The sequence below is a fragment of the Anolis carolinensis genome, chromosome 4 (assembly GCF_035594765.1).
Source record: "Anolis carolinensis isolate JA03-04 chromosome 4, rAnoCar3.1.pri, whole genome shotgun sequence".
Classification (NCBI taxonomy): Eukaryota; Metazoa; Chordata; class Lepidosauria; order Squamata; family Dactyloidae; genus Anolis; species Anolis carolinensis.
Window position 1 is genome coordinate 83,665,583 of NC_085844.1, and position 23,337 is coordinate 83,688,919.

General features: G+C 38.6%; 1 protein-coding gene across 1 annotated transcript in view; it reads left to right on the forward strand.

Annotated features, from left to right (window-relative positions):
• pla2g4a (phospholipase A2 group IVA) overlaps positions 1-23,337 on the forward strand; it is a 100,974-nt gene that overhangs the window by 15,064 nt on the left and 62,573 nt on the right. Inside the window, exon 2 of the mRNA XM_003223419.4 lies at positions 17,286-17,424. Coding sequence (XP_003223467.1) covers positions 17,392-17,424 — 33 coding nt within the window. The 5' untranslated portion in view covers positions 17,286-17,391. The remainder of the gene's footprint in view (positions 1-17,285; positions 17,425-23,337) is intronic.

Here is a 23,337-nt window from a genome sequence, read left to right on the forward strand (position 1 = left end):
TAGTAATTCTATTAGGGGTCTGCCTCCTGTGGTACCCTCCAAGGCATTTTCTTTTATGCTTTTCTTAGGCTGAATGTCTATTTAATTCCTTGTGGTGTAGAAAAGAGGATTGTGTCTGTGTGGTTGTATGACTGATAAAGGTGAATGGAACACATGCTGTATTTGTGTGTCTTAGGAGAAGAGTATAGTACTGATACATTTATGTGGCTGGGGCCAATGAACAGGGGGTATTTCTGTTTGTGGGTTTGATATGTGGTTTTTTGTGTAATTTTGTGTAATGTTTGCATCTAGAAAATACATTTTGGTGGAATATATTAATAGTTGAGGTGGTTTGGGGCAATAGTTGGCTTGCCCTTGTGTAGAATGGCTATTCTGTTGCACTAGATTCTGTGCATTCAGAAAAAACTGTCTCTTCCAGGGTGCAAGTGTGATCACTTTGAACATTGTTTTCCTTTTTATTTATATTTATTTCATAGTTATTTCTCAGTCTTCAGTTGCAAAGGCTCTCATAGCAGCCTACAATTATTAATTTGCCCTAGGGTTTATAATCTAATCTTTTACAAAGCATATTCTTTTGTCTGCCTTAGAGAGATCTACATTTCTGTTCACTGAACAGGGATGTAAAGAATATTTGAACATACTCAACAATGCTTAAAATATGTTTGTGAATGTTGAAGAACCCTGATGCAAGAATCCTAGGCTGATTAGAATCTTTTCAATATACTTTGCACAAGATTCACATATCGTTGATTTGTGCAGAAGGCCACAAAAATATTTTTAAACAGCACAAAAAAATCCTGTTTCTGCTCAGAAAATCCTGTATTTGGATTTTTTCTGCATAAAATTCACATGTAATAATTTGCATAAAAATGTTTTCAGCATATAAAATAGCATTTTGTGCCCAGAAATCATTGTTTCTGTCTTAAAATATTATTTTTGACACAGAAAATACAATTTCTTGCACAGAAAATGCTAATTTCTGTGGCGAACAACCACATGAAATTTTGCACGGAATACGTATGTCTAGAATGCCTGTTGGTAGTCCTGATTAGAGTTGACCTGTTGAATAACTGGGATTTACCCAATTTTTGACTCACCATTCAATAATGAGTGGGTGTTTCTACTCTAGTTGGCACGAACCAACAGGATGTCAACCACAGTGTATTCAGTTGTGACTGCATCAGTCTGAGAGGGTTCAAAATATGTTGATCCCTTCCTTTGAAAAGGACAAAGTACCTTTTAAGGAGTTGGTGTATTCCAAAATGCTTCATTGAATGGTACATTTCATTTGGACCTGGGTTCTGACGCTAATTATGTTCCAATTCACAGATTATACAGAAAGCAAATTTGGGCTTATCATGCTATATCCACCGAATAGGAAGATGACATACGCAGTATAGTACATCATGTTGCCTTTGACTTTGATCTGGTAGTATATGTTAATGTCTATGTTCTCTGGTTGAAAATATTTTTAGCACCATGCAAAGAAAATGATTTTCATTTAGCAGTGCTTTTGCCAGGTTATTGGTTTTATGTTATATTAAAAGCAGTTACTTTTCTGTATAAAATTACAGACATAATAGGCTTATAGAGTGAAAGTGGGTTTGCCATGCCCACCAACATTACAGATGAAAACTGGGACACGTGTAGCCACATAACTTTCGAATGTGGTCAAGGTATTATGAATGAGGACAAACACAGAATCTAGGAGTGGCTGCAGAAATTCACGTTTTCCTGAACTTATTGGACTTGCTCCTCTTGTCTCTTTGCTGTGCTGAGTTAAGTATTTTTTGCATTTCAAGCTCGGCTGATAAAAACTGTGTCTAGACCTCTACTTGACACCCCTATCTATTCTGATTACCTGTAAAACTGGTTTGGCCCCACTACCATCTCCAGGTTGCTGCTAGTGGTTGCATGTTTTCTTTATTACCTTCAGTTGGTCCAAGGTTGGATGAAATTCATTGTCTCATTTGCTGTCCCATTCAGATGGTGATTTTCTCAAGGGTTAGACATTATAAAAATGCTTTTTTGGGGCAGGATGGGATTGTCATTAGCAACACTGGAAGCAGTGGTTGTTTTTCTTTTTCCCCCTTAAAACTTTGAGTGCTTCCATCAACAGCAGTGGTAGCAAAGCTTTTCTCAGGCATTTTCCTCACAGAGAGCAATTCTATTGCAAGGTACAGGTTTATTCTTGGACATTGTGGTAAAAAAAATATGGCAATTCCAAATAATGATTATTACAGTTCATCATAAAGGGATACTGACAAGAAAAAAATGGCAATAGGTCTGCTGTTAGGTACTACACACTTTTCACATTGGCAAAAAATGATACTACTGTTAATGGAGCCACCAGTCATTAAGCCTCCAAAAACAACGCTCTATAATAGTTTCAAAATTTTTAGAGCTTGTAAACAATGCTTTTTGGACAATAACTTCCAAACAAGAAGCAAATAGTTTTAGTCTAAAAGTAACTTTCAAACTTTGATTTTGATGCTGCATGGTCCCAGCTCTCCAGCATTTCAGCAACTACAATTTCAATTCAAAAGTTGCTGCAAAGTTTGCATCTCTTGTACAGACTGAATAATTTTACAAATAACACTTTTTGTTTTTCTGTGCTTTCAAGCCATTCCCAATTTAGGACGACATTCAGTAAATCTGTCCTGTGGTTTTCATCTCAAGATTTTTTTTCAGATGAAGTTGCCTTTGTCTTCTGAGGCTGAGAAGGTGTTACTTGATAAGGTCACCCAATATGTGGATTACGATCTGGATTATGATTTTGGACTGCTAAGATGTTTTAAGATCAGGTTAGCACATCCCCTGCCCATTTTCCTCCGGGAATTGAAAACATGGTTGTTCCAGAGCACGTTTGAATGAATAGGCCCAATAGAGCTGTCATTAGAATACTTCTCTCTGTTTTAAAAGCGTATGGCACTTAATCATTGTTACTCATTTCCATGATACAGCAATTTATGAAACCTGTCCCTGCTGGTTTGCTTTTAATAACTCTGATTTTATCTGCTTGGATTTTAATGTATTGTCCATTATTTTATTTTGTGTATCGTTGGAATGTTTTAAGTTTTTGTCAAATATGTTGTGTTGTTGTTTCGGGCTTGTCCCTGTTGTGAGCCGCCCCGAGTCCCTTCGGGGAGATGGGGCGGGATATAAAAATAAAGTTTATTATTATTTATTATTTTAATTCCATGATTTTAATATAACTGTTTATTTTTAATTGGTTGATTGTTTTATACGGCATTGAATTGTTGCCTCTCTCTTAGGCCGCTCTGAGTCCCCTTGGGGTGAAAGGGGCAGGATATAAATATGGTAAATATATAAATATGTTTCTTAACCTTTGCAAATACTTGTTCCTGCCCTTCCAAGACGTTATGCTGCTGATCTGTACAAGGAAATTCAGGAAAAGAAGATAGACTATCCGGCCTAAGCAGTTTGTTTATTCAACCATTCTTTTGTTTTTATCTTCTTGTTTTCAATACATAGTCGCTCACAAGCCACGCATTCCAAAATGTCAGATTTGAAAGAATTTGCTCTGACTTGCAGGTCACAATAGGAGGAAACTAGGCTTAGTCCTGATCCCTCTCTCCCTTTTGCTTCTAGTCTTGGAATTTCTGCTGTGATAAAGTAAAGATAAGATGATGGATTCCACCACAGACATGAAATATTCTTGCAGAGTGGCTTGCCCAGCTCCCTATATCTCCCAACTTTAGAAATAGTTCTATTTACCCAAACAGACTGTAACACTTCCTTGATCTTTCTGTCATCACCTCGTTCTCTGACCCCATCTACTCTGACCATTAAGTGTAATTTTAAATAAGGCTATGTACATGATCTGATCATTGCAGATCCTAGTTTTGCTATACTCTTCTCAGTTCTTTTTATGGTAATGGTTGCATTGTATCTGCTTGACACTATGGGAGTGAATTGTCTCTATTTTCCTAACATTTTCTTTAGCATTTTCTTTATTGGTTTCTGCCTGCTCCCATCTTAAGTGGCAATACCAAAAATGTTCCTGTCGGATCAGGACCTTGTAAGAAAAAAATCATTTTAATGTAGGAGTTCCATCTTTATCTGTTGTCTGAATAGACTGATGTTTATTTAATATACCCAGTATGATACTTTTTATGCTGAAGAAAATTGTATGTAGTTATTATAGATATTTACATGAATTATATTGGGTATATAATTGATTTCATGTTCTTAAAGAAACGAAGTGTATTTCGGTCTGTAAAGGATTCTAATGCCATTCCTTCTCAATTTGTCAAAACAATTCCATTTTCCATCCCCGTCTGCTCCACTTTCCCCTTCCATGATTTTAAACATGCAACTTTCTTCCTTTTTTCTATCTAGGAAGTAATAAGTCACAAAGGGTAATGGAATTCACCAGAACCTCCTTGTATGCTGAAAGAATGTATAAGTGACTTGGGGATATACCATGTATCATAGGCCAGTCATTCATTGCCATTTGCAGCTTTACCTACCACATATTTTTTATTGTAGAAATTGATTTGCTGGACATTTAACTCTCTAAATATATAACACATATTTGCCTAGAAAACAAATATGAAATGGAATATAGGAAGGAGGGCTTTGGGCATCTCAGATATTGGATTAATGTATGACAGTTGAGATAATCTTTGCTCCAGACCTCCTCTGTGTGACATTAGGGCAACTGAGCCAATTGTTACCACAAAATTGTTATAATTTGCAATAAATTGTACCGTTACATTGATTACTAGCCCCATTCTTTTCTTCATCACAGCTAATAATACTTTTACTAACTGAGAATTGTTCTTTAGCTCATGTCTAATGTCTACCAGCAGACATAGGTTTTAAGATATAGATTCATTCAGGTTTAGTACAATTGTGTAGCCTTTGCAAGACTCCTGAATGACTTATTTGTCAACCAGTTAGGCAGTTATTAACTTGAGGAAAGTATGCTGAGAAAAACTAAGATCTTAATCTGCCCAGTAGCCTTTATACACAGCAACATCATGGGGAAAAAACTTTCATATATATTTTTGTTTGTTTGTACATCATGTTTAGAAGTTAATAAATACCAAAAAATATCAGTTTTCTAGATTTGTTTTCATATCGGATGTTAGTCAGAATTAAGTTCTCCAAGAGATGTAATGTATTCATAAACTGTAGAAAGACATCTGTATTACAACCTCATCAGACTTGCTGCTGGAATCGTCATGCATCATGGCAAATCTGGTGGTGCCCGTCGGGGGTCATGGGGAACCCATTGCCCCATGCCCCGCATTGCCCAACTCACCCGTTGCCCCATCCCATGGTGGGGGGGGGGGAAGTGTCGGCTGCCCTGCTTCCCCCGTTGATCTGTATAGTAACATGGGAAGCTTCCTATGTTGCCACGATTGCGGTATACACCAGTTGACCTTCCCTTTCATGATGGAGCTCTGCCTGAAAAGGGAAGGTCAAACAGCCGAAAAGCACCCCGTTTGTTGAGGTCATAAGTTTAACTACACTGCCCCCCCCCCCCAAAAAAAATCACGTGCTGTAGATCAGGGCTTCTTAAACTTTTCCAGTCTTGACTCCTTTTGGTCTGGGAAATATTTATGTCACCCCAGCAATATAGGTATATAAAATAGATATAAAAATCAAACTTTTCTTGATAACAAATCAGCATTTGCAAGGCTTGCTGAACAGATTGATTCAGCCAAAGTATCTTCTGCAGAGTCCACTGTAAACACTGCACAACAGATTCATGTAAATTTCTATAATAACTACTAGGCGATGTTCAGAAAACTTTTACTGTTGCCAGATTTTTGGGACCCCAACATTGAACTTAAGGGGATCCCATTTTGGGTCAAAATCCATAATTTAAGAAGCAGTGCTGTAGATTATATTTCAGAAAAAGGAACTAGCAAAATCATCTTTGAGTATTCCATTCCTAAGAGAACTCTGTGAAATTCCTGGGGACACCATATGTTGACAGGCATCTTGAAAGCACATATATACAAATGTGTGTGAGCAAAAGAAGTATAACTTTACAGGATTTTACATATGGTTTGAAAATACCATCAGTTGTCCCCAGGATTTACTGAGGGACTTATGCCCTTAATAGGATTTGAATACGTTTCCCCTTGGCTCCACATTTCTTGCTGTTAGAATAAATAATAAACACTTTATAATGCTGATGGTACACTATAGTAGGCCAAATCTGTGGTTTCTGGGCATTTCGATATCAACAATGAGCCTGCGTTGAATATATCCCTTTATCAAAAGAAAAGAAAGAGTGAATGATTTACTGCCTGTTAGTCACTGAGTTAAAAAGAGGCAACTAGAAGCCTATTGTTACTCATTGCAGTAAATATCCAGCACCTTCTTAGGCTTTTGAATAAATCACGGCTGTTAGATGAGCAGAATATGATTTCTTGTATGTATCTTTGAGTTGCTGGCTTAAGAAGAACCCTTTGTCTAACAGTATAATGATGATTCAGCTTTGAGGTTACAACATGGATCTGTTAAAGGATGGAGAAGCCCCCTTTTCACCATTGTGTGAACATCATATACTTTCAGCAGAGTGTTTTCAAACAATCTGTGATTATTGAGATAAATTGGGTTCATCCTAGAAAATAAGTTTTAAAAGCCACAGTGATAATATAGTTTTCTTCAGTTTTTCCCCCATGTATGTGGAAAAGATGGGTTTGGGAACCTGATTCATTTCCAAAAAATTGACAGCTTAATGTAATAGAGTCCAACTCCTTGGTCTGAATGCCTGGGCAGGAGACACATTATTATTAGGTCAGAGAGGTGATGGCAAAGCTAAATTATAGAATAATATATTTTTACATGCTTTGTACTTAAAACATATATTAAAGTGTTCCTGTTTAAGGAACTCCACTGGCTTCCGATCATTTCTGGTCCCAATTCAAGTTGCAGGTTATCACCTACAAAGCCCTGAATGGTCTGGGACCCACCTACCTTCGTGATCGCGTTTCTCCCTACGAACCTGTGTGGTCTCTTCGATCGTCAGGGGATGCTCTCCTCTCGCTCACACCTCCATCACAAGCTCGATGAGGGAGAGGGAAATCAGGCAGGCACCCACCCTGGCAGCTTTTAAGAAAGATCTGAAAACCTGACTCTTCCAGTGTGCTTTCAACAACTGATCATAAGAATAATTTCTTCAGCATTGATATTACCGGGCCTGGTGCATTGCTTTTTCTTCCCTTTCTTGGTAATTACTATCCTCTTTTAGCCCACCTCGAATTTCTCCTCTTTACTACATCACTTTTATCCTCCTCATCAGATTTTAATCATGCATTCTTTGCACCACTACCCAGCCTTTTATTTTAACCTGCTGTACTGTTCTTATTTGGCAGTGTTACTTACCATTATATTGTTGTTAAAATGTTGGTTTAATATGTGTAATGTTAAATGTCAATGATGTCTGTTTTATTGTGAATGTATTTTATTTTGTTTATTGTGGAAATTGGGCTTGGCTCCATGTTAGCCGCCCCGAGTTCCTGCGGGGAGATGGAGGTGGAGTATAAAAATAAAATTATTATTATTATTATTGACACAACGACATTGTATGACACAGCAAACAAGATAGATATGCTGGATTTAGTATCACAAAATCACAAGTCAAACACTTCCCAAGTGTCTAGGACTGTGTGATGTATTTTCGGATGATGTGCGCAGATCCCAGTAGGGTGGCCTTTCGTAATTTTGTCAATGTCTATTGTTTCCAAATGCCGGCTGAGATCTTTTGGCACGGCACCCAATGTGCCGATCACCACCAGGACCACCTGTACTGGTTTCTGCCAGAGTCTTTGAAGTTCAATCTTGAGGTCCTGATAGCGGCTGAGTTTTTCCTGTTGTTTTTCGTCAATGCGACTGTCACCTGGTATGGCGACATCAATGATCCAAACTTTTTTCTTTTCCACAACTATGAGGTCTGGTGTGTTGTGTTCCAGAACTTTGTCAGTCTGGATTCGGAAGTCCCACAGTATCTTTGTGTGTTCATTTTCCATTATCTTTGCAGGTTTGTGATCCCACCAGTTCTTTACTGCTGGGAGGTGGTACTTGAGGCATAAGTTCCAATGAATCATTTGGGCCACATAGTTGTGCCTCTGTTTGTAGTCTGTCTGTGTAATCTTCTTAAAGCAGCTGAGGATATGATCAATGGTTTCATCAGCTTCCTTGCACAGTCTGCATTTTGGGTCATCAGCTGATTTTTCAACCTTGGCCTTGATTGCATTTGTTCTGATAGCTTGCTCCTGGGCTGCAAGGATCAGGCCTTCTGTCTCCTTCTTCAGGGTCCCATTCGTGAGCCATAGCCAGGTTATTATTATTATTATTATTATTATTATTATTATTATTATTATTATTAGATATGATGGGTTTCAAAGAATTGTTTCTGATGTGTCTTAGGCAAGCTCAAATAATAATTTTGTCCTTGAATAGCAAATTTTCTTACTTTTATGAAAGTCCTGTCTACTTTGGAAGCTGTTTGTTCTGTACACTTCTGGTGAATTCAGGTTTGTTTTATGTCTTGGACTTGTGAAGCTCCCGAAGGGTCCAAGGGTAAAAAAATACCTGCCAAAGATGCTTACCACTGATCTAGATATTCCTGTAACCAACCTCTGCAGTGTGAACAGAAGGCCTTGTACCTTTGTGTGTTTTTTAGCTTTGAATATGGTTTTATGGATTTTAACTATGAATCTTTTAATACCATTGATATTTAATTCTGTTTTAATGTTTATATATTTGTAAATTTTAAATTGTATTGAAATGCTTTTAATGTAAGTCGCTTTGAATCTCCTTGTCGAGAGAAAAAGCAGAGTGTAACTAAACATGATGATGATGATGATGATGATGATGATGATGATGATGATAAGTAAAGGAGAATTTTGGTGAGGGAAGTTTTCTTGTGGACATTTAAAAAGCAGCACCTTCAAAAATTACCATTCTACACAATTATTAAATGCAGATGATTGTTATTCTCTTATTTATCTTGTTACCATGTGACACCGCTTGTTCTCAAGATAAGGCACAGATAGCTTAGGAACCTAAGACAAAACCCAATCAATGCTGTATCTAATCTGGAGCTCTATTTCATAGTGACCAACCTCTTATTTATCAGAAATGAACACTTAATACCCTCTTGGAGTACTCAATTATGCAATACTTTCTGCAGCAGAATGTGAGAAATGTGCATTTATTATCAGCCTCTCAAATGGTTATCAGTGCCTGCACTTAGTCACTCGGTTGTTACTTTATGATTCAGCCATCAGGTTACATTCCCAGTGGAGAATTGTGACAAGGATCATTGAAGGCTTTAAACAAAAATTAAAAGAGGCTTTACCCATAACTGGACAACCCACGGCCACCAAAAACTATCTGTGTCACACCAACCAATATCTGATACTTCTTTTTTGCATTCCCAATACTGTTGGCAAAAATGCTGTTTCTTGAACCTCCAGTTGGTAGCATATGATGTATTTGATCACAATTTGTACAAAGCTGGTGTCAGAGGAGCAGAAACTATTGTTAATAACAGTTCTGATTGTTCTGATTGGTTGCTACTCAACCTTTGAATGAACATAAGATATTACTGTATACTATTTCTTACTCTTAGTGGGTTTATATTGTCTGGTAGTGAATCTCCAGAATTTTGTACAGGGGCACTTGCTAGCTCTGCCTGAAGGTATCAGTGATGGAATCTTGGATCTATAAATATGTGGCAATCAAAACAGAGAAAATATTATACATTGCTGTGTCCATCATTACTACTTTTCAAAACATAAAAATGACTGGGCTCCATTTATCAGCTACAGTACATCCCTCATGTTTGCAGGGGATATGTTCCAAGAATCCCCGAGGATACCTAAAACTGGATAATGGTGAACTCTATATTTTGAATATATTTGGGCCAGACTATAGTCTGCTGCAGCCTGGAAATCACTGTAGCATGGAAGAGCAATGATGACCAGTGTTGATTCTACTGCAGTGCCACTCCAAAGTTTTTAACCATTCTGCTGTTTGTGCAGATTGGTCACTACCTGTTTAATTCACAACATCCCCTCTTCCAACCAGTAGAGAAATGCATTGTACTTGTATGCTTACAAAAGAATAACCTCTGACCACTTTCCACTCTGTCCAACCACCCAATCAGCACCAAAAACACTGCATCTGGTAATACGTAATACATATCTATTGGACTAGTGTTATGTTTCCTACCATTAGCAATCATTTAATATAGCTTTGAGTATAACCTTGGGTATGCAATGTCTATGGTGGGTATAGTAAAGGAGGAAATATGTTGAAGCCATCTGGTACCAGCAGTCATCCCTTAAAGGAAAATACCAATCTTATATGAAATGACTTTTTTGAGATGGAGTCAGAGAAGGAGACTAAGTCTCATGTTTTCAACATGGCTACCTGTACTAACATAAAGAGCAATACCACAATCAATGCCTTTAGCATAGCTAAATCTGTGTCCATATTTTTATGGCTTCAACTCATGGTTGAAGAAATGCTAGACATACTTACAATAAATTGCCTGTTCCCAAAAGGGAAATTTCTCTTCATATTAAACTCCCCCCACCCTTTATATTTAGTGTTATTCAATGGAAGTAACACAGACTTGCTTTTCTTTATGAATTCAAAGGAAAGTTGTCATATCGTACACAAACTCATAATAAGGTTCCAAGTAATAGCAGTGTTGAGTCATAATCTCTGGAAGATCTGAGTGCAGCATGACGTCTGAAAAAACCTTTCTTCTATTCTCTTTGGTCAAACTACACAGTAAGAAGAAAAGTATTCATTTATGGCTAACTACTTCTCACGTAACATGGTTGATCTGCTGAGATTTCTACCATTTGTTTAGTTCTCATAGCAACCTTATTGGGTAATAACTCCAGTTCCTGATTCACAGGAAAAAAAGAAAGGTGTGAAGAGGAGAAAAAAAATCACCCAAGATGGTCTGGTTCTTAACATTTTCCACTTGTGGGCTCTTTTGGCCTGATAATGTTTATGTCACCTTGAGTATATAGGCATAAAAATCAAACATTTATTGATAACAAATCAGCATTTTCAAGATTTGCTAAACAGACTGAATTTCACTTTTTATGAGGTGCAGCTGAAGCATCCTTTTGCAGAGTCTGCTGTAAACTTTGCACAACAGATTCATATCGATGTGCAAAACAGCCACTAGGTGACGTTATAATTTTTTTTTGCTGATGCCAAATTTTTCAAGACTCCAACATTGAACTAAGAGAAGCCCATTTGGGGTCAGGACCCACAATTTAAGAAGCAGTGGTTTAGTTGATCCTGGGAGATTTGAACTTTAGACCTGTGGATCTAGCATGCTCTCGGCTAGAGCTAATTGGGGATGATCATATGAATAAAATCTTTTAACTTATGTCTGCATAATTGCCATCTGGTTTGATCCGTAACGTTAATCTACCCTGTGTTAGCTGGGGTAACACTCTCCCTGAAGACACAGGCCCATAGTTTGTAGGCACTCTTGTACTTTTTGTAGTGATCAGGAGTGCCTTTGCACATTTAAAACTTGTGCATCACTTGAGCCACTGGATCTGGTCATGTTGATGCATGCTTTAACCACCTCATCACATGAGGCTTTGCCCCGTTGTAGGATGCTTTTTACACGGAGCCGGTACAGAGCCTGCTGGAGCTCATCACATGACATAGGACTACTTCCAGTGGGGCTCTGTGCCAGCTCCATGTGGAAAGCATGCTGGGAGGAAGAAATCAGAACATGGGTGACTGCCCATGTTCTGATTAAGAAAGCTGGGAACAGCATGGACGGGAAGCCAAATTGCAGGGTGCAGAGCCCACCAGATTTGCCTTACTGCCCCATGGATGCCCCCACTGTCACACAGCTTTAGGATCTCAATGTGATGAGGTCCTTAGTTTCATTTTGTTTGGATTACTGTAATGTGCTCTATGTGGGATTGCCTTTAAAGACTGTTCAGAAACTTCAGCTGATTCAAATAGCTGCAATCAGGCTGTTAACTGGGGCTGGCTACAGTGAGTGTACAACTATCCTCACCTTCCCCTGGTTGCAACAGCTCCTTTAGCTGCCAGTTTATTTCTGGCCACAATTCAAAGTGCTGGTAATAAGCTTAAAAGTCACATAAAGCTCAAATCAAGACTACTTGGTAGACTATCATTTTGTAGGAATCAACTGGGTTCTGAAATCTTCCAAAAAGGTCTTTCTCTTAGTTCCACCACCATTACAAACAATATTGGTGGTGACACAAGAGAGGACCTTCTCAGTGGCTGCCCCTCTACTCTCGAACTCCATACCTAGGGAAACCAATATGGCCCTTTAATTGCTATACTTCTGGCAGCAAGATCAAACATTTCCTTTCAGGCAGGCTTTTAAGGAAGATTTTTTAAAATTCTTAGTCAGGGGTTGTGGTGGGGTCTTTTATTTATTCTAAAAACATTTTAATGGTTTAAACTATTTTTAAATAGCGTTCAGTTTAAATGTACTTTAAAGTTTACAGTCTTTGGGTTTTATATTATACATTGCATTGTTTTTAACATTGTTTATTGTTTGAATCTCTCTTAAGAAAAAGCAGCATACAAATACATTATTATTATTATTATTATTATTATTATTATTATTATTATTATTATTATTATATTTAATTCATTAAAGGTAAAAAAGGTAAAGGTTTCCCCTGACATTAAGTCCAGTCGTGACTGACTCTGGGGGTTGGTGCTCATCTCCATTTCTAAGCCGAAGAGCCGGCGTTGTCCGTAGACACCTCCAAGGTCATGTGGCCGGCATGACTTCATGGAGCACCGTTGCCTTCTTGCCGGAGCGATACCTATTGATCTACTCACATTTGCATGTTTTTGAACTGCTAGGTTGGCAGGAGCTGGGACTAAGAGCGGGCGCTAATTCCGCTCCCAGGATTTGAACCTGGCACTTTTTGGTCTGCAAGTTCAGCAGCTCAGTGTTTTAACACAGTGTGCCACCAGGGGCCCCCTTGAATTCATTATAACTGTGTAATTATAAAAACCATCATTATAACACATAAAGGGAAGTTGAGAGGGCTACACAGTTTGAGTATCTCTTATCTAAAATGTTTGGAACCAGACGTACTCTGTATTTTGGATATTGTGTTTTTTTTGTATTTTGCAGTATAGTACAGGTACCTGTATATAAAATAGTTTAGAACATGAGTGGAAGTGTTGGTAAATCCCAACCACTAGGGGGCATTCTTCAGCCCCACCCCCACTCCCCACTTTCAAGGAGAAAAAGAGAGGGAAGAAGATGGAATGGCTTAGTTTGCAACCTAGCTGTGCACAACCATGGTGGCTGTTGATGTTGCTCCTCCTCCACTACCATTCCACACCTGATGTGAGGTCTAAAGTACCATGCGGCATCAGGGGCACTTCTGCTTGTTTGTCCATTGTAAGCAGGGGTGTCACATTCATTTTCATCGAGGGCTATATGAGCCTTATGATTGCCTTTAAAGGGCCAGTGAATCTATGGACAGAGAATCCATAGAAACAGAGAACCAACTATATTATTTTACATAGTGGTCAGTGCTCTTGAGCTTTTACTCAATTTGGGTTCCCAAATACAGTAGAGTCTCACTTATCCAACACTCGCTTATCCAACATTCTGGATTATCCATTGCATTTTTGTAGTCAATGTTTTCAATACATTGTGATATTTTGGTGCTAAATTAGTAAATACAGTAATTACTACATAGCATTACTGCGTATTGAACTACTTTTTCTGTCAAATTTGTTGTATAACATGATGTTTTGGTGCTTAATTTGTAAAATCATAACCTAATTTGATGTTTAATAGGCTTTTCCTTAATCCCTCCTTATTATCCAACATATTCGCTTATCCAACGTTCTGCCGGCCCGTTTATGTTGGATAAGTGAGACTCTACTGTATTACTAAACAACAGCTCTCATCACTTTTAATTATCTGCCTTGTGGACTGGGGGTAATAGGAATTGCAAGCCAATCGCTCTTGTGGATCTGAGGTTGGGGAAAGGTTAAAAAGCATTTTAAAGTCTGAAATCATATCCACAAACCTTGTATCCAGATTTAAACCCACTGTTCTGAACAAAACAAACTGCAGCCTTCCAGATGTTACTGTATCATGACTCCCATTGGCTCTATTAATGATGTCTAATGATGAGGAATATAGGAATTGTAGTCCAGGAGGAACATATAAAATAATATTCAGACCACAAGCCTTGAGTTTGACACATGGGTTCTATGACCTCATCAGACCGGCTTGTTTTTGGCGGCATTCACCATCCCATCCCACGATGTAAAACTACTTCTGGAAGGGCTCCATCATAAAACTATCGAGGAATTGGCAGCAATACAGGAGGCTTCCCACGTTCAATTGCAGACAGGGTCTGGGCGGTGGGTGCTTCCCCTGTGGAATGAGGTAAGGTGGAAGCTGGCCAATGTGCGGCATGGGGTGACATGTTCTCCACGCCCCCCACTGGGCACCCATGGATTCACCACAATGTGTGGCGATTCCAGCGGCCGATCTGATGAGGTCCCTAGAGAGAGATGTGAGGATATGTGAAATGGCAGAAAATATGAATTCATGTCATTTCACAGATCTTTCTGTTTCTCTGAGTGAATCTTTTCCCATCCTTCAGGTATGAATACGCTCCAAAGGTTTTGGATAGGATATACTCAACTTGTATATTGTATGAGCTGTACTTCTGCATAAAATGTATTCAAACTTTCTTTGACTTACATCTGTGTCGATTCTTTGTGTACTCCTTTTTATCCTCCGTGATCCATGTTTTTAAGAGAAGAATTCGATTTGGCTCATTCCCCAACAGTCTCTATTGGATTTTGATCATGTTGTCCATTGTTAATCTGGCATGCTTCAGATTCACTGATTACAACACTTCTTTTCTGGCCTCCAGGTCATACATAGAAATACTGACTTGTAAGATAAAGGCAGCTATTGAAAATAGACAGGACTCAATCTACATAGTGCATTTCTGGGTTTATATGCAGAAGAGTGATGCAATAGTGCAATAAAAAGCTTGTGTACAGGGCCATAGCCAGAGGGGGGTTAAAAGTTCAATCCCCCCCCCCCCCAAATGTGTCAGGTTAAAAAAAACTGGTTTACTTATAAATTGGTTAATCCAGTTAAAATTCATGAGTAAACCAGGTTTTTTGGGGGGGGGGGGTGTTGAACCATGGCTAACCATAAAAGGAAACCAAAAGGGGGGGGGCATTTCCTGTTTCTATTCCCTAGAAAATGAAGATACACTGAATTAGTTTATCTTACTTCCTTCATTCAAAGAGGGAGATAGAAAAAAGAATCAGGAACAGTCTAAATTAGGGATGACTGGCACCCATATTCTTCTGTGCCCTGTTGTTAAGTTGTTGTACAACAAATCAGGTTTTTTTTAATAGGCCATACAACAAAATCCAAAATATACATCGTAAAGATACCATTATTATGCCAATCAAAGACCTCAAAATGCATCACACTAGCTTTATAAATCCATTTCTTCATTAGTGATGATGCAGAGGATAATTCATAATATCAGAGGCTAAGAGCTGCATTTTATTTCAAATTTTGGCTTGAGCTGGTTGGTCAGGAAATTCCACTCAGTCTCTTCCTTATAGATCTGTACACTCTGATTATTATTATGTGAGTTAAAGGTTGTGTGTCTTTTAAAAAAGAAAACCACAAAGAAATAAGGCAAAAGATGCTTGCTTAGGATTTTTCTGGCTACTAAGAGCTTTATCTACACTGTAGAATTAATGCACTTCGACACCACTTTATCTGCAGTGGCTCAAGACTATGGAGTCATGGGCATTCAGGTTTTATAAGGCTTTCTATGCCTTGCCGAACTACAAACTGCTGATGCCTTGCCAAACTATAAACCCCTGGATTCCTTAAGAATTTTTCTTTAATTTTAATTACACGGAGTAGGGGCAATTTTTTTCAAGATCAAAAAAGATATTTACATGTGTGTGTTTGCATGAGGTGTTGTTGGACTAATTGAGTGAAAATATAAAGAAATGAATTAGGAAGAAAGAGATGAATTTATCTATTGCTCTCCTAAATATTTAAGCAATCAGAATAGGGGATTTTTTTTTGGTCGGACAAGTGAGTGTGGAGAGAGTACCAAGGTAGGTGGATCCAATGGAAAGGGTTCACTTTCTTCATCTACATGTCCCCTTTGATACAGTTGGACCCACAGGTCAGTGGTGGCTGGTGGCGTCAATTGCAGTGGGATGGTGAATGTGCCCAATACTTCAGTGCAAAATTTAATGGAGCTGTCCATTACTGAATCCCATGGCCAAAATAGCTTCATTACCTTTATGGATAATCCCTTTGAAGTTCAGAAAAAGTTCATCACCCCATTCAAATTAAAGCTGTAATCCACCACATTCCTAAGATATCTATTTAGTATGTAAATAAGCAAATAATGGACCAACAAATATAGCTGCCTTAGCTTCCCTTTTCTTCATATGTTCAGGCTGGCAACCTTTTATGTTTACTTTCTTCTTCTTCTTTATCCTTTTAACCAATAATTGACATACTGCACTGTTTAGTGAAGTAGGCGAGCCTCTGGTGGCCTAGGGGATAAAAGCCTCGTGACTTGAAGGTTGGGTTGCTGACCTGAAAGCTGCCAGGTTCGAATCCCACCCAGGGAGAGCATGGATGAGCTCCCTCTTTCAGCTCCAGCTCCATGCGGGGACATGAGAGAAGCCTCCCGCAAGGATGGTAAAACATCAAAACATCCTTGCAGACGGCCAATTCTCTCACTCCAGAAGCAACTCCAGTTGCTCCTGACGCAAAAAAAAGTGAAGTAGGTAGTGTAGGAATTTGCATGCATTTGTTACTATTGTTGGACAAACAGCAATGAGTGGGTGTCCCATCAGTCAGTCACATCTAACATGTCGGCATAATGTGTCCCATTCTAGACAATCTTGGAACAGTTTTCTGATTATATTCTGAAAGGCCAGCAAGGTTGCTACTTTATAGTTAAGCTATAGTTGTGCTTCATTGATAGTTGGAAACTTAACAAGTAGTCTCCATTCTGTTTCCTCCTTGCTGATTGTGGGTTGTTTTTCCCTTGCTTATTTTCCAATCTTATTTTGGCTTCTACAGTCTCAGTCCAATGAAATTTTGATCTGCCACAAGAAAGCTTTTCAGGGTTAGGGGGATGATTATATTTCATCTGGAGATATACTGAAGAATAGGAAGATAAATATAAACAAGATGTTTGAACTTCTTTCTTTCTCTTATGCAGACATTGAAAAGAACATATCAATTGAAGTTATCCAGTGTGAAAGAAATATTACATCTGCAAGCAATATCTCTCATCTTGTGATCCAAGTTCAGTTACTGAACCAAAAATGTCCAGTATAGATCCTTATCAGCAAATTACAGTAAGTAAATATGATTTTAGTTTCTGTTGCTCAGGATGTTCTTCCTGATTTTAGGAACTATGCATGCGTAGTTTTGAGTACACCAGTATATGTTTTCAGTACATGATATATATTCTGAAATAGTGTCAAGAAAAAACATAATTTAAATGCTTTTAATAACTCAAAGCATTGAGTTCTGGCTAAAAACCCTGGAAAGAAAGCTATTGTTTTTAAAATGGCAGTTTGTCCTGAACGCCAGTGTGTCAAGTTAATTAAATATTAAATTGCTTTCAAAAATGAGTAATTCATGATTTTTAAAAGAAGCAAAGATATACCCCATTTACTTATGTATAAGTCTAGAAATTTTAGTAAAAAAACAAACACACAAAAATCTGGGTCAACTTGATTTATTGTCAGCTATTCCATCCTGGGAAGACCTAAAAGGAACACTACCCCTTCTATTCTCTTAGCCATAGCACCATATCTCACTTGGTTGACTGCCTGGGTAAGAAAACAGTAGCCGCTTCCAGTCCTGTAGATGGGGCAGGGGGGAGGTTAAGGGTTCAAACCCCCTCCCAAAATGTGTCAGGTTAAAAAAAAAACTGGTTTACTCATGAATTTTAACTGGTTAAACCAGTTTTTTTTATAACCTGACACATTTGGGGGGGGGGAGGATGTTGAACCCTTAACCATTACCCCCCTGACTACGGGCCTGGCCGAATCGGCCTGTGGTGGCTGGCCTCTTGAGTTGGCATTGGTGCTTTCTCCTCTCCTTGGAATGATCATTGATTATCCACATGTCATATCAAAATCCATAATCCAAGCCTGCCCTAGACTTATGAGGTTGACTTGTACATGAGTATATAGGTTTTGACTTGTTTATTCACATTGTCATGATACAATTTCTTCTTTTCACATTTTTTAAAAAAGAAAAAGACCTTTGAAATATATATAAACTTCTGAGATACCTTTCATACTGACATCAGGGACAAATGGCTGGCGAAGCTCCACTGTTTTACTGGATTCCAAACAATAGTTTTAGTGATCAAGAAATGCCATAGCTTTGTATACGTTATTTTCCTTTCCACAGCTATGCTCTTTGCATTATATGTAGCGCTAGCAAGGATGTTGCATAAAGTGCTTTTAAATTCTGGTTTCCAATTAATTCTGCTTTGTGATGTGTTTTTAGTTGGACTTTCTTGTGACATATTTATCGGGACATACCAAACACTGGCTGTAACAGGCTACTGGAAGGCAGGGAATTAGCATGTTCTTTCTATGAATATCTAGGTCTTCCAGAGTGGCTCTGTGGTTCACTTCTGATGAAGTTGACCATAGAGTTGGCCTGGAGGTGTTCTATCAAGTACAAATATAGCAGTTTTTAAAATGTGCATGTTCTAACCCCTGAAAGTGGAGGACACTGCATTGTTATTATTGTTGTTATTGTTATTGAATTATAGTTTTTCAGAATTAGTGGAAGATTATTTTGAACAGTTCTAATTGTTTGAATTGAATCATTTTGAATTATTACTGTTACCATCATCATAGCCATTGTTGGAGCTTAAGGTGATTTACAAAAAATACAGATAAAACACATTTTGTATATAGATTAAATGATAGAAAATGTTAATACTGAAATACCAACTATGAATTTAAAATAATTTAAAATATTTCCATTTAAAAGGTAAAAATAAAAATAGTATAGAATATTATTAACAGTTGTTTCTTTATAAATAGAGTTCTGCATCTTGTTGAAAAAGATTTTTTTTTTTCATTTGCTGACATAAGAAAAACTACTCTACTCTGCCTAGTAAGGACATTCTAGAGCCTGGGACCAGCCACCAAGAAAGCTTTCTTCTGTGTTCACACAGATATTCCTATATGAGTAACAGGACTGAGAAAACAGAAAATAACCAGGGAAACCATGAAGTATCCTATTGATGTATAGTTTCTTATCATAAAGTAATACATGGGCTCCTTGTTTAATCAGAAGTATAGAAAAATACTGTATAGAATGTACTTGGATTCTCTGAAACTAACTAGCAACATGTGCCCAGAAACAGCTACCAATTTATTTGTCACAATGCTGAACTAGTTTGCTGCTAAAAATATCCCACTCCACTTCCTCAAAGTAATCCAATATCTGCTCTGTGGCTTTGGGTTTTCCTTCACACAGTCATATCCTTTTTAAGTGAGTCTATTGTGAATACTTTTCGATAGTGTTTCACCATTCTAGAATTTTACTAAGAGTAGTGTAACATACTGGTTTTCTTTTCTTTTTTTCCCTTTTAATGGAGAGATGCATTGGGAAACATTACAGGTTTTCATGAGGTAACTGTGCATAACTGTCTGCTGTCTGTAAGCAGCTAAGACAAGCTGGTACTGCCACCTCCTGGATGAAAAGTTTCATTTGGAATGAATGCAATAATGTTTAAAAGATAGATTGAGGGCCCATCTACACAGTACCTAAAACTCAGGATTTCCCTTGTTAAAAAGTGGGGTGGATACATGACGTTAGTGCTAAATGTGCACTGATTCACTGCAATGGCCAAAAAAATAGGATAAAAAGTTCCCCCTTTTTAACAAGGGAAATCTCTATTTATATTTATATTAAGATATTTGCATGTGCACATGCACGATTCAGCACAGAACGCTGAAAACTTCCAGTGGATGTTCCCCGTCCGCCCTCCATCTTGTTCTGAGACAGAGGAGACCTGTGAGTATGGTGGGGGAAGAAATCTTGGGATGCACAGGTCTTTGTGGGGACCTGCTCTCAATTCCCGGGTTTTTTTGCCCTCCCTTTAAAGCCGTGCTTTCATTCTGTCTGGAAGCACCCTGAGTTTCCCTTATCCAAAATGCTTGGGACCAGAGGGGTTTTTATTTTTATTTTAGACCTTTGGGGTTTTGGAATATTTGTCTTTGCATATACATAGTGAATAAGGGATGGGGGAAAGGGGAGCTAGTTACACATCCAGCTTCCATTGATTTTTAAAGGAGCTGTCAATCCACCATAGCTTGCAATTTGAAGTGGGAAAGGGAGGCAGAGAGGACTCCTGGTTCTGTAGGGTTTGCACAAATCTCCATTAAAAAGCAGGCACCACAGGAGGAAAACGTGCTTGAAAAAAAGTCAGCAAAAATGGATATGCAACTAGCCCCCTTTCCTCAAAGGCAGAATTGGGGTAGCAAAAGGTTTTGAGTTTTGGAGTCTTCCAGATTTTGGGAAATATTTTCAACTAGTTTCAGAAGCCTACTGCAACAACTGAACAAATGTGGCAACAAGTCAATGTATGTAATATAGGTTGTTTTAGAAAGATGGACCCAATTTGAAACCACTATACTTTGAAATTGGGTTCATCATTTTGAAACTCCCAAACAACCCTGAAAGGAAACATAAAAACAGCAACCAGGGATGATAAACTGTGGTATACCTGGCCACCACAAACAAATTGTCTTAAAAGGCAGAAACTGCAGAAACCTATAGTTATGTGTCAGTTACTCTGTGTGTGTCTGTATATACACACACAAGATTTGGACAATTTGGAAAGTGGGAAGGGAAAAGTGTCAATAAACTACACATGTGCCTTACACAGACTGTGGGTTGCATGATTTTCACCTCTGCTTTTATCACTGCTATCTATGCTTACATCTTATCCGTATCATATGTGTTCTTCCATTTTAAAGTTGTGTCCTATGGATTGTAAGCCTGTTGTCAGGAACTACTATCTCCTTTATTCATCTTAGGTAAACTGCTCCAGGAGATTCCTAATTTTATTTTATTATTTGTTGCAATAGTATCCTGCCTTTCCTCTTATGAACTCAAGATGACATACATGGCTCTCTTTCTTCTCACTATATATTTTTACAGCAATTTTGTGAAGTAGGTCAGGCTGAGAGAGTGGCTAATTCAAGGCTATCCAATGAGTTTCATGGCTCAAGGGAAACTGGAAACTCGTTCTCCCAAGTTCAAGTGCCTTAATTGCTAAATCACACTTAGTTTTTTAATAATCAAACTAAGTAAAATGCTTTTTAAAAGTAAACAAATCCCACTTCTCTGTCATACAAGTATTTGGAAGGGTAGCAGTTTCTGTGAACACAGAAGTGTGAAGTGGCTGATCTCAATTCACATAGATTGGTTTGAACAGAGAACCAGAGTGCATCTGTCCATAAATACAGACTGCAGGCATCTAATGTTGTGTGTGCCCCCTTTTCTTTACTCGGCAGCTGCTCTTCGGAAGGACTGGAGAAGAGTTATTTTCAGCTTAAGTTCTCCAAGTTTATCCTTTCTGAGTGTAATTATACAATACAGTTGAAACAAAGCAGGCAGCTAAAATACCACAAACCTATATTTGTCTAAATCCCATTTGCAACTCTTGTGGCACATGTAACATAAACATTATCCTAAGTCCCCAGAGGTGCAGCAACCCCCTGTATTCACGCTGACATTTAAAGAATGATAAATGCATACATTTTCCTTACCTTTCAGTGTGTGTTTATGAGTAAAAGGACAAAATTATTTTTTGAGCAATTGTGTTTAAGTACCTAAGACATTAGATGTAAGATAACTAGAGAAATAGGTTAAAATATTTGTGGACCCTTTAACTGAGGAAACGTGCAGAGAAGGGTGTATAATTTGATTAGACTGATGGATGGAGCATTAATGTGATTTTTCAGTGTTGCCATGTCTGTTAAGCAGAATTTCACTAAACCAGTTTGGATATAATTTCACTAAACCAGTTTGGATATTTGGATATATTGGATGGTTGCGTTCCAGTAGGTTGAGGGTGAATCCAGCAAAGACGGAGATCCTATGGCTGGGCCGACCGGGCAGTGGGGATATCCAGTTGCCAATCTTGGATGGCGAAGCGCTACGCCCGTCTTCACTAGTAAAGAGTCTGGGAGTCCTCTTGGACCCTTCACTGACGATGGAGGCCCAGGTCTCCGCTGTTAGCAAAACCGCCTTTTTTCATCTTCGGCAGGCTAGACGGCTAGCCCCCTATCTGTCTAGGGACAACCTGGCTACGGTGATCCAGGCTACGGTCATCTCGAGACTGGACTACTGTAATGCCCTTTACATTGGCCTTCCTGTGTCGGTGATCCGGAAGCTCAAATTGGTGCAAAATGCAGCTGCCCGGCTCCTTGCGGGAGTCCCGATGAGATGCCACATAACACCAATCTTACGGCAGCTGCACTGGTTACCAATTGAGCACCGGATCACTTTCAAAGTGATGGTACTTACCTTTAAGGCCTTACATGGTCTAGGGCCGATGTACCTGAGGGACCGCCTCACTCCCTACAAACCCCAGAGATCCCTCCATTCTGAGGACCAAGACCTGTTGGAAGTCCCCAGTTTTAAGACCTTGCGTCTAACAGCAACTGGACACAGAGCCTTTTCAGCAGTGGCGCCATCTCTCTGGAACACCTTACCACCTGAAGTCCGTGCCTTGCGGGACTTGTCGGCTTTCCGCAGGGCATGTAAGACACAACTGTTTCGGCAGGCCTTTGAGTTCTTTAGATGTTTTAAAAGGTGCTTTTAGGATGTTTTTAAAGATGTTTTAAAGATGTTTTAAGATGTTTTTAAATTGTTGATTTTAGCCGGTTCTTGTAAGCCACCCCGAGCTCTAGGGGAGTGGTGGCATATAAGTTTGAAAAATAAATAAATAACTAAATAAATATAATGGAACCTTTCATGTAGTTGCCAATTGCTCCTTCTGAAGAATAGGAAGGAAGATATTACTGATTTCTGTTAAGTGTCCCATGTTTATTGCCAAGAGAATACCGTTTCCCCTAAAATAAGACATCTCCAGAAAATAAGACCTAGTAGAGGTTTTGCTGAATTGCTAAATATAAGGCCTCCCCCGAAAGTAAGACCTAGCAAAGTTTTTGTTTGGAAGCATGCTCATTGAACAGAACACCAGAACATGCAGGATCGGTAAA